Source organism: Aspergillus vadensis (genome assembly GCF_003184925.1).
Source record: "Aspergillus vadensis CBS 113365 unplaced genomic scaffold BO88scaffold_5, whole genome shotgun sequence".
NCBI lineage: Eukaryota > Fungi > Ascomycota > Eurotiomycetes > Eurotiales > Aspergillaceae > Aspergillus > Aspergillus vadensis.
Window position 1 is genome coordinate 1,126,073 of NW_020292043.1, and position 10,692 is coordinate 1,136,764.

At 48.2% G+C, this 10,692-nt stretch overlaps 2 protein-coding genes across 2 annotated transcripts; both read left to right on the plus strand.

Moving 5' to 3' along the window:
• Positions 1-520: 520 nt before the first annotated feature.
• Positions 521-6,152, plus strand: BO88DRAFT_486208 (uncharacterized protein; the record flags this gene model as incomplete). Its single annotated transcript, XM_025712405.1, has 5 exons — positions 521-856; positions 937-1,189; positions 1,243-1,386; positions 1,454-1,793; positions 4,431-6,152. The coding sequence occupies 5 exons, from the start codon at positions 521-523 to the stop codon at positions 5,899-5,901; spliced, it is 2,544 nt and encodes an 847-aa protein (XP_025565525.1). The 3' UTR covers positions 5,902-6,152.
• A 2,223-nt stretch (positions 6,153-8,375) lies between these two features.
• Positions 8,376-9,155, plus strand: BO88DRAFT_486209 (uncharacterized protein). The gene is made up of 3 exons (XM_025712406.1): positions 8,376-8,791; positions 8,865-8,993; positions 9,047-9,155. Exons 1-3 carry the CDS (start codon positions 8,488-8,490, stop codon positions 9,118-9,120), a joined length of 507 nt encoding a protein of 168 aa, XP_025565526.1. The 5' UTR covers positions 8,376-8,487; the 3' UTR covers positions 9,121-9,155.
• Positions 9,156-10,692: the final 1,537 nt, after the last annotated feature.

The window sequence follows — 10,692 nt, forward strand, 5'->3', positions numbered from 1 at the left end:
ATAGCATTCCATGTAAACTTCGACCGACGACTGACAGAGAAGTCTTCCAATTGCTGTTCATGCCACCTGCACCCCATATTGCGAATGGACCCCATTGCGAAGCGAAAACGAGGGTCTTGGGTCCTATCCCGCAAGCGTCGGCCGGACTTTTGTCACTCGTGGGATTGAGCATGTCCTATTCAAGACGCACACTGGGTGCTGCCCACCATATGCCAGCCAGTGTGGTTTTGCGTGACCAGATCGACGTGCCCTAAGGACAGCAAATCACCCATTACCATGGATAGGAACAAGTCCCAGGCTTCCATACTTTGACTTATAAGGCGTCTCCGACAAACTCCATCGAGAAATCAACCGCCCTTGGCACGCGTGGCTTCACCAGTCTGCGACTCAGTGGAAAAAACCTTAAACCTGAACCTACACGATGCAGCTCCCGCCCTCATTTACTGCGGCCCTGCAGTCGGGCATCGCCAAGTGACGGCAGCAAGGCCAATACTTTGAATTGAGCCCTCCTGCCACCGAAATGGGCATGGTTCACTTCGGGTCCAACGTCACGCTAGGCCTCCGATCCAGTCCCTCCATGCACGAAACCTTCCACAGAGAATTGAAAAAGAGCCGTGAATTCGTTATCGGAGCTGGCGCGAGCCGATGCCTCGGTGGTTCCACCAACGAGGTCACGAAACTGGAGAGACTGCTGGCCGACTTCCACCACGGCAAAGAGGTCGTGTTCTTCAACTCAGGATACGAAGCCAACGTTGGTATATATGGCACCTTGCCTCAACCCGGGGATGCCATAATCCACGACTCCATGGCTCACGCGAGCATTCGTGACGGCGTTCGTTATGTCCGTGCACCCATCGTAAAAGCTTTAGCACATAATGATATCCAGTCGCTAGACGATGTGCTTGGAAAGGTTAAGCTCGGCTCGGCCGATATTAGCTGCGGGAGAAGAACGGTGTTCCTTGCTCTGGAGTCTTTTACAGTATGGAAGGGGATATCTCGCCCATCCCGGAGATTGTCTCGCATGTTAGAAGTGCTCTACCGGCTGGCAATGGAGTTCTCATTGTTGATGAGGCTCACTCGACGGGTATATTTGGACCCAACGGCTCAGGATACATATGTCACTTGGACCTGGAGAAGGAACGCATAATTTCGATGCAGAGCTTTGGCAAAGGCCCTGGTGCTTTGGGTGGTATGTGCACTTCAAAATCTGGCTCCGTCAATGGCTAGCTTAACGTGCACCAGGTGTAGTTATTTTGCGATCCTTTGATCAAAGAATATATGGCCAACTTCGCACGAGGCCTGATGTACTCGACCGGGCCTTCCTTCCCCAAAGTCGCCGCCATCAGAGCTTCGATCGCCACCCTCAGCAGCGCAGACGGGGAGCAGGTAAGAACACTAGTGATCAAACCCTCCAATATATATCCCAAGTCTAATTAGTGGCCACTATGAATAGCGCCGCCAGAGGCTCCGCGCAAACATCAAACTCTTCCACCAATCCTCATGCATCCGAGGCGACAGGCTCTATCAAACTCCGGGATTCTAAAATTCCCCTCCTTTGAGCAGACGAAGAACGATGAGGTGTTCGTGGCCATCATCCCCATCATCACGGAGCAAGGACAATGCCACAAGCTACAGCAAAGACTGCAGGAACAAAGGTTCCGCACCCATGCAGTCCGAAACCCCGCCATCCCGAAGGAGGAAGAGCGCGTTCGCTTGATGCTGCACGCGGATAACAAGCCGGACGAGATCAGAGGCTTTGTGCGTGTGTTGATGGAATGGGGCTGGGAAATGATGTAGGTTGGGGCCAAGCCGGAGTCTCGCCTGTAGACTGGCAGGACAGATGGCTCGTGTACTATTGTTCGGTTCGAGGTTATAAATTATTACGCTCGTTTGTATAGTGCATAGAAAACACAACATCACTGCACATAGTCACTGCTGCTTAACACAAGTGCTGAGATTCGGCGTCTTCAGGACGGGTCAAGTTCTGCATCTACGGGCACAATGTCGATAATGTCCCCAATAGATCAATTCCGACAGATGCTCTTTCCTAGCCTAATAAGATGTCTTCAAAACGCAAGGCGAGCCTAGGCGAAGGGCAGATCATTCACAAATCGTTTGATCCTTTCATCAGCCGTAGTTGTGGCAAGGGAGGACAGGTCCGACTCGGAAGGAAACTCCCTCCTGTATCCGTAAATGAGCCTGTATTTGTCCCTTCCCTTTTTACTTTCTGTGTTCTGTTCCTCGCTAATCGCTATCTAATTGGTTATTGTCTTCCAAGTCGTTAGAAAGGGATATCGCCAAGAACTATGCAGGATTACTGTTTGAATACTCCTTTTCTCTGTATTAGTGGAAATATGTTAGTTTCGCTCAAATTGATCCCTTCAATGACTAAGGATATATAGCAGCATGATTTAGGCCGAGCAGCTGTCTTGTCCATATCTGGTATGGTTGTCACTGCACGTATCCGCAGATAGCCTGGGGTTATTTTTTGCTCAGGGTTCAGTAATACCAGGCCGCTGGAACATTCTATATTAACACTGCGTAGATATCCCGTGGGCATAATCCCATGACCTTCGAGTTCCAGCCATCGGGTTTGGCCGACTTGCTGGAGGCCTTGCATAAGTCTACTGCTTTGTACAATGACAAGAAAGGCCAGAATCAGATGAGTCATCTTGCTTCACTGCTCATTGATCAACCAGGGGCAGTTTGAATAAGAGAAGTAAATGTTGACATTCTTAAGGGACACCCTCTGCGCTTTACCGCTTCTTCTCAGCCGCATATATGGTCTTGGCTTGATGCTGTTCTCAAAAAGTAGACGAGGCATTGGTCCTCGGCAGAGTGAGTGTGCATCGGGGAGACTCCGCAAGCGTCCTCCGTGCTTGACCCAATGAGGCCCAAGCAAATGCGATCCTCGGCGCCAAGCCTTACGGATCGTCTGGAGGATCCCGGATTATTAATTACCGGAAAAACAGAATGTTGGAACCCTCTTTAGGGAAGAAATCGATATCTGCAGGCAGCCAGCCAGGCACAAGGCTGTCCCCGTCCCCGTCCTACTGTGTATGGTACTTTGGTGATACCCGGCGAAATCAATGTTTACCAGTATCTCACAGGACAGTCAGTATGTTTGCATGGAGAGGGAGACGGACAAATGTTCCTTTGTCCCGACAGCATTTCCGAGGAAATGACACCCACCCCACGAAGATCAATATGGGTGGTTGGTGGTTGGGCAGACACACAAAAGTCCGACCACCCCCATCTCCCACAACAATAATGATGCTAATCGGTGATGGTAATTGCGAACCACCAAAGTTACGGTGTGACGGGGGAGAAGTACGTAACACTCGGTAACATGGAACATTCTTTAGTGGGGAAGGAGACATTCTGCCGCTACCTCTTTGGGACACTGGCCGTTCCAGAAGTTACCGTGAGCCGAGGTGATACACGGTTGTTACCGCGCTAGAACGATTCAGGGTCACACGGTGGGCGTTGGGCAGACTGCTGCGGTGTACGAGGGATGTTCCGGGAGTCGGCACCCGCCCTTACCGCCTGAAACCAACCAACCCCCATTTGGCGCCTCACTGTTAGGTACTGGCGCTAAACTGTTTGGGGGGACTACAGACGACGAGGGCGCTAATGCTGTCCGATGCGGTCAGGCGCCTGCAACTTTTCTGTTATGCGATCAATATTACCTTTGCAGTCTAGTGGACTCCGCCGGGACCCGATGTTACGGACAAACCGTCATCCACCCACGTAACTAGTACTGGTTCAGCAGAGGTTAAGATTAATTGTTACCGTCACTTTCTCTTTTAGTGTGTTTCCCCGTTATCTGCCTTTTCTGGATTTCCTGGTTTGAGATCATTACTACACAGTTATTCCCTTTGCCGCTGACTGTCCTGGCTTGGCTTGGCTCTTCCTTATCCTCTCCCTCTCTCTCTCCCTCCCTGCATCTTTGGTTCCTTCGAATCTTCTCCCTTGTCTACTCTCTTTTCATCATCCTCGTCGTCGTCGTCTCCCTAATCTTCTCTCTGGACTCGTTCCGGTGGACATCTGCTTCACTTTCCGTCCCCATCTCTCGCGCTGTCTGCAATAGTCGCGTGCCTGCATACGGACCCGGCCGTCTTCCGCTTTTGGCATCTTCCGCTCGGCTGGGTCTCTGGCCAGTGCCAACACAGCAAGTGTGTTGTTGCTAATAGCCGATCTGCTCAAACTACTACTAGTACTAGACTATATCTATCAGATATACTCCCACTGGGGAACCGCCCACTGGACGTTCCCCTCCCTCCTCTTCTGCTCTCCTGCTCTCTTCCCATCCATGTATCTCGTTCAGACTCTCGACCAGAGCGCCTCGACGGGCCTAGGACGCCTTTTTAAACAATTTTCCTGTGGATCTAAATTGTGAAGATGATGGTCCCAAGAGCTTATCTTTTCAGTTCCCTACCTCCGTCTCCGAAGACTGCTCTCCGTCAACATGGTGAGAGAACTCCCGTCACCAAGTCCTCCCTGGATCTTCTCCCCGTCCAAGATTATGCGAGTCTCGAATTTCCATCCGACTCTTCTCCGCAGACCATGCACACCAGTCCGGTTGTGATACCCCCGAAGCGGGCTCCTCGCGTGACCTCGGTACATTCGCAGACCGCAAAGAAAGGGCCAGCCACGCCGAAGAAGTCTAGAACGGTGTCTCACAAGTCGTCGTCGGCCACTTTGACTGACCGGTCCGTGCCAAGTTCGATTGCGTCGATTCTGGAAGCCACGGCAATCCCCGTGCCTCGCCGGGGCTGGACTGTTCGAGAGTCTCGCAACCGCAGAAAACTGCCTCGTGTGGATCATGTGCAGCAATTCAGCAAGCTGTTGATGGACGGTGTGGGCGATAATTCGATGGAGAGCACGGGCAACACGGTGCTGGATCTACTTCTGAGTCCTCCGGATGAGGTCGACAAGTCTACCGTTGGGAGTGATTGTGATAGTGAGGCGCCGTCTTTCTCCGCTTGCTCTATGTCCCTTGAGTCGACGCCGTCGTTGGAGCGCGACTACGACTCACCGTCCAGTCTCCCGGCACCGTCTACGCCGTCAAGCCAGCGGAGCCCGTTAGAACGAAAGTTTCACCGCCAATCGCCCTGTGAGAACTGCATCTTCGACCACCCTTTGCTAGAAAACGAAGTGTCGGACACGGAAGAGGATTTTGTCGAACAGGCCTCATTGCCCGATCTGACCCCGAGGAGCCCGACACCATCTCGAACGTTCCCGCGGTTAGGATCCACATTCAAATCTAACCTAACGGCTTCTTTGCGAGCAATCAAATCTGCTGCGCAGAGTGTTTCGGCCTTTGCTACTCCTTCCGTTCAGCCGGACGACTTTCTGACCCGGTCTCTCTTCACCATTACACCGGAGATGACGGACGACCGACGGCCTCCGCCCATGAACGAGCCGCCATCTCCCGCACTCCGACGGTACCTGAACCCAATAACGGTCTCACCAGCGGAGATGTATGCTTATCAGGAATACCCACACGAGTCCCTTGATAGCCCCAACTGCCCGGTTTCCGTGCAAATGCAAACGTACCATCGCTCGGGTAGGCGCGGCAGTCGCAGGAGCGGGTTCCACCTAGCACGCTCTGAGGGCCGCGACCGACAGCTGCTACCATTCGACCCGGAGATTCCACCCATGTCACGCCAGCGCGAGCCGCGGGAGAACAGCGATTTCCTGCGCATGGTGGTTCTCGAGATGAACATGCGACGCAGCGGCAAGCTTCGGGACGACGTTCCGACGCGGGCCCGAATTTGGCTGCCTCCCCGCAAGGGCAGTCAGGGCCGTTATGTTCGGTATGACTATTACGAGGATGAGGATGAGGACGAGAACGCAGTTCCCTCTCGTTGGGTCGGGATCTCCGTCAGCAGTCTGTAAAACAGTGCCACTTTACCTCAAGATTCTTTTTGCTTTACACACACTCAATGCGCACAGCGAGGCGCATGGATTTCGGACTTGGCTATTCCTTTTACATTGCTTTTCTTGTACATAATTTTGCATAGATATTGGAGGCGTTCCCCTTTGGGTTAAAGGGGCATAGCGAGGCGTTTGGGAAGGGGGGAGAACCACCTATTCATTTGGAATATTGCTAGAATACACCTGGCTGGCTTTTAAGTAGAACAATTGCTACTATCATTTACTTTGGATATCATTTACAGACACCGCTTATGTGCGGGACAAGCCGACCACAGACACTGAAACGAAGGTGTTATCACCACCGTCTCAAAAGCGATAAGTGATAAGTAACGGAGTCCGGAGTACACTACAGCGACTAAGACTACTAATTCCGGATCGAACCAACTAACTAACGCAGCTACTAAGTAGTCCTTCTCTAGCGACCTACCTAATTCATCTAGCTCCAGGCTGTTTACCAGGCTACTCTACCCGTGCAGGACTGTCCCGATACGTGTTAGATTATTCTGTATTGGGCTTAGTTAGTTGGTCTTGATGCTTAAGTGCGCCTTCTCGGAACAGTTCCGCTGGATTCAGATCATCGTGATTTGGTTTGTATATTCTATCGCTAATAGAAAGTAGCAACTTTTATTTGCGAAGATAATTCATCTCAGTACGTTGTGGTAGTTGATAGTAAGACAGAAGATGATCATAATGAAAGCATGCGGTATGACAGAAAGTTTATTTCATGTGGTTGTTTGGGTATCACGCGAGCCAAGGCGCATTACTCCGTACTACTATTATAATGTTATTCCTTGGTAATATTGTTATCATTATTATTGCTGTTATGTTTTTTGTTGTTGTTCCTGATCCCCGAGCCCAACCGCTGCATGTTACTTATGTCGTGTGTTGTGTGTCATTAGGCAGGGGGGGGGTTTGTCTGTCTGCCAGGGATAATTTGAACTTTAGGTAGTATTTTCGATGAGTCGAATATTATCTTTCGGAGTTACGTAGATACTATGATACTTTATGCTTTAACCTTCACTTCCTCCAAGACAAGACAAGAAAATAATACGATCGCTGATCTACAACCCACAGACGGTAGGTACTATGTAGAATAACTACTGGTTGGGAGGTATTGTTCCACCCACCCCACGGTCAATAGGGAAAATAAACTCAACACGCGGAGGTTAAATAATGGCCTGATGACGCCATGACAGGTGGAATAGAGTTCACGCCTATTGTCATCACCTGTTCTTTCTTAGGTTATCCAGTCATGTTGGGGTATTTATGTATGTATGTATGTATGATACTCCCGTTCGTATGTTATGTTATGTATCTTGTCAAATTCATCGATGCAGAGATTAGAATAGGAGAGCTTGAATAGGTAAAATACGAATCCGGTTTTCTTGTAAACTACCTAAGAAGGTATGATGGCTGGCTGGCTGGCTGGCTGGTGATGGATGACACCGTGCAGGGTTGCCTTATCTCTGTCCAATGGGGGATCAAGATTACCCATGACTCTTTCAATATGAATGTCTCAGCCATCGGTGTTAGGTTTCATTCCTTATGGATTGCCTGACTGGCTTGGTTGGATTGGGTGTTAGGCTAGTCTGTTAGTAGTTTGCTAGTTAGTCGGGTTGGTGGTAAAGTACTAGTTCCATGTAGGGAGCAGCTTGTGGCTCAATACGGGGCTAGATTGCAGGGCTGAGCTGGGTATTTCTGCTCTCTTTCATGGATTATGGGTGTATGATTCTAATACTGCTAGTATCGTATCTAATCCATGTGATCTATTTTGACTCTATAGTGGCAGTCATGTTCTTTAATTGGAGTTTTATTTATTCTTCTGATCCAGCGAACGTTGAGGACGCTACCATAGAACCGTACCATCAGGGGTTCTTCATAATCTCAACCCACGATAAATGGCAGAGACGGGTTTAAATCATGTATATATTGATATATGAGATCTTTAGATGGTGCATGGTTGGTGGTAAAGTGTGGTTGTCAGATGTGCTTTAATATTGAATCTTGCGGGTTTAGTATCGCTAGGCTATTTGATAGAAAATTAGAAACGTGAGCCAACAGACTCAGAACGCGCATTCCTTGTAGTGAGCTTAGAAGAGAATGTGAGATTGATCGGATCCTCTCAGTGGTGGTAGTGGTCAGAGATCACGTAAATAGAGACGAGAGAAGATCAGGTATTGCCTGGCTACAGTGAATGTCTCAACATCTCACACTCTGCAAAATTATATAAGGATAGAGAGAAGACCCTTTGAACAATATAGGAGATGGTACAGAGTATCTAGTATGAGACAACTACTAACGAGGAATGAAGAGTGATTAGCAGCCTATGGTCACTCTATTGTACGGCTGAGATATTCTTCCGCTCCGTTATCTGCCTTCAGCTTGACGGCAGTGACCCACATCGTCGCTTGCTGCTTATCACTACTGGACTAGTTACTAGTAGTAGTATCATCGCTACATGTATACTTGCAACCATTGAGCTCATTGGCACTCCTTGCACGCGAAAAAACTAATTTTGACTTATCTGTCTAATTAAAAGCTACATCAATGTTTTACCGTGCGGCTTACCGTTTCCCCACTACCTTATACAGGACTAGAAGATCACCTTCAGCTCGGAATCTCCATCAAGTAACAGCAGACTTCCAAAACTACGACTCAAAAGGAAATCTAGTCACTGAAAATGTTCCTGTCATCGCCGGTGATCCAGGTGAAACCTACCTTCTGGTGTATCCAGAAGTCGGCAGTGCTTTTCGTGCTGCTGCAAAGAAAGCACACATCTCTGCGCCTGTTGCGGACGTTATACCAACATGCAAGCTGATGTTCTTCCATGAATCGCAGCATTTTGGGTTTGGTGAGTAGCCACCCTTACTTTTGGTAATACTATGTATACTGGTTGATGGTATTTGCTCATGAATCGGTATCAGAGTCGCCCAGTTATCCCCGCCTCTACGCGCCAACGCACATTGCACGCCGAACGGAGTCAAGTATATCCCCTGCGACTTTGTTTCTGGATGGGAAAATGCATGAGTTTGTTCTTGATGGGACTGCAGATGGTATACCAACACATCACATGTTTACTATTGAATGAACTCTAACATTGACATAGCTCAGTTTGCTTATCATGCAAGCGCCAGTGCACAGAATCTCAAGCATGTCTTGGAACAGCTGAAGAATGTGTGAAGGCTACTTACTACTTTTGCTCATGCACTTATCAGGGGTCCTTCTTTCATCACTAACCATGATAAGCATGTTTTGCATAAATCAGATCCTATCCAAATGACTCTTGACACTAACTTCAATATTCCTAAAGAAACCAAATTAGCTGAATTGCTAAAGAGTAGGTATCGCATGTCATCTGAAACATTTCAGCATTATCATCGTCAGACAAGTTAAGTATGAGGTCTGGATTTCAATGTAGACCTCTACTCTACTCCTTATGTACTCTACTCCTTATTGTATAAAAGGCCCGTCCCTTGGTCCAACCGTCATGCGCACAGCTGTGTCTTCAAGACACTTAATCATAACATGATAGGCATAGTAGTACCTTGCCTCCATAATATGATTCCTAGCACCTTAGTAGAAACTATTAAGAACTAGCTACCATTTCTCATGCTGAGTAACGAACTAATCAAGCAATACATAAACAAGACAAGATCCTAGTGGGCAACATTAAGTATATAGCCGAAACACCTTAACCTCTTTTCTCTCTTAATATCCCCTCCAGTACAGAGTTAAGCTCTATCCACCGAAATCTCTCAAAAGCAACTAGTAGTAAACTAAAAGACTACCTGTAAGATTATAGTTACTAGTTAAACGGTCACAAGACCATAACACGAACAGCCAATTCCGCATTATTAATCAAGATCGAGCTTGAATATACGATCCACAGTAGCTTTTTAATCATGGAATGAATCCCTGTCAATAGCAAGCCATAGTATATAGTAATGATCTCACTGCTAGTCGGTGGAATCATTACCCGTTATTGATACTACTTACATCATAGTATACTAATTCTCAGATCTGACACTAGGCCCCAATTCTAACTAGATATCCATCTGAACCAAGATAGTATTTATTAACGACAGAAAATAATTCCCAGAAACCCTCTAAAACCAACATGTTATTGTTCCATAATCTACCTCATTCTAAATCAAGATACTCCCCTCATATCCATATCTACCCAGCAAACTTCCCCGCCAAACGGCCCGTCGCGGCCCAAACAAACATAAATAGGCACAAAAACAAACAAACTTTACAGCCGCCAACAAAGCTCCATCCAGACTGGCTGTAGATAAGACCGTCACACTCCTCTCCCCTCCCCCTCATTCATCTATTATAGTTTTTCTTACTGTGGCTGTGGCGGTCAGACTATTGGTGGGACAGGGAAAGGTTGCAGATAGTAGATCCCGTGGGGTGGAGGTTGTTTCTCCGGTGATCCATCGTGAGTCAGAGATAAGCACAACCCCATAGCCGTATGGGGTACATATCTATCTCCCTACCTATCAATTTGATCTTCATGCATCATTCTTCTTTGAGTCGAGTTCATTCTATGCATCGATTGTAAAGCGTGGGGTGTGCAAAGTATAGATGATGGACTGACTGACTGACTGATCGGTGCACATGCAGCCCAGCCATCATCTGAGAGATCACAAACCAAGCAGAGGCATCGAGGATAGGCACAAGGTTGCACCGAATGATGCGTGTATACCCGAGCTGATAAATCCTTGGGGTTTGATTAGCCCCTGCATATGG